We start from the raw sequence: 1429 nt of genomic DNA on the forward strand, positions 1-1429 counted from the left end.
CCCATCCTCCTGGCCTGGCCCAGCTCGATGGTCCATCGCAAAAGCAACGTGACCCTGAAGTGCTGGTCCCCATTCCAGAACTCCACCGTCAGGCTGGGGAAGCTGAACAGTACCTGGCTTGAGCAACAGCCCAGCTTGGCGAGACAAGGGGCTGAACTCCTCCTCGTTGATCTGCAGCCTGAGGACGCCGGCAGGTACGTTTGTACCTACAAGACGACAGGTTCCAAAGGATGGTCAGAGAGCAGCCACCTGCGGCTGGTAGTCACAGGTGAGCAGGACACCCTTTGGCACATCCATTCCCTTCCTGTGACAGCATCTGGCTGGGGAGGAAGAAGGAAACTAACATTGAATCATTGTTATAATTGAAATAACAATTGAATAATTGAAATGACATGGATCATTGGCGATCTCCCCATGGCATCCATCTTTCCTTCTCTCCTTGTTTGATCTACTTTTCTAATGTGTCAAAAGTCAGTGCGTTCAAGACAAACCCAGCTTTGATGGAGAGAGGCTGTATCCACAAAGAAAAGGGGGAAAGGAACTATTATTACAAGAGGGATGGGGCCCGTTGTAACAAGGAGAACACTCTGATCGTTAAGATCAGCAAGTGTTTCAAAGAGTTAGAGAAGAAGGGTTTTTTGTTATAGAGACTGGAAGTAAACAAGACTAGAAAAAACCCAGGTGTGGGGAAGGGTATGAAAGAGTGACATTGTTGAATAGCAAATCAGAATTTTCACGCTGAGGTAGTCTGTTCTCTGAGGAAAAATGAAAGAAACACCCAACTAGTTGCTGTTGAGTCATCGAGTGAAGACCCCAGTGTGTCAGAGTAGAATTCTGATGCCTAAGGTTTGCAACGGCTGATCGTTCAGGAATTCATCACCAAGACTTCTTTGTGAGGGACCACTGAGTGGATTTGAACGGCCAACCTTTCAGCGACCAGCTGAGAGCATTCATGGTTTGCATTTCCCTGCAAGGATCCCTACAGATGGGTACTGCATTGGATCAGAATTCTTGGCTGGTGCAAAAACGGTTAATGAGCTCAGCTACTGACCAAAAAGTTGGGGGTTTGAGTCCACTCAGGGGTGACTCAAGACAAAGCCTGGGCATCTTCCAGAGAAGCAGCCATTGAGGACCCCTGGAGCGCAGCTCTCCTCGGACACGCACGGGGTCGCCACGGGTCAGAACCGACAGCAGCTGGGTCGGGAGCTCCTTGGTTCAGGCTGAGGGTGGGCCAAAGTGTCAGAGATTTGAGAAAGGAGAGAACCTTAACCCAAATGTGTTCCATGTTTTCTTGATTCATCACTGGGCATAAGCAATTGAGTTATTCATTTATAAGATGAGCTCTGGTGGTTCAGCGGTTAGAGCATTCAGCTGCTAATCAAAAGGTTGGTGGTTTGAACCCACCAGCCACCCTGCAGGAGAAAGATGA

The 1429-nt window shown here is 48.7% G+C and overlaps 1 protein-coding gene across 1 annotated transcript in view; it reads left to right on the forward strand.

The window, feature by feature from the left end:
• VSTM1 (V-set and transmembrane domain containing 1) overlaps positions 1–1429 on the forward strand; it is a 7572-nt gene that overhangs the window by 4633 nt on the left and 1510 nt on the right. Inside the window, exon 3 of the mRNA XM_042783124.1 lies at positions 1–268. This exon is cut by the window's left edge and continues 6 nt beyond it. Coding sequence (XP_042639058.1) covers positions 1–268 — 268 coding nt within the window. The remainder of the gene's footprint in view (positions 269–1429) is intronic.

Source organism: Orycteropus afer, unplaced genomic scaffold, assembly GCF_000298275.1.
Source record: "Orycteropus afer afer isolate SDZICR_OR568_19922 unplaced genomic scaffold, OryAfe1.0 scaffold00689, whole genome shotgun sequence".
Lineage (NCBI taxonomy): Eukaryota > Metazoa > Chordata > Mammalia > Tubulidentata > Orycteropodidae > Orycteropus > Orycteropus afer.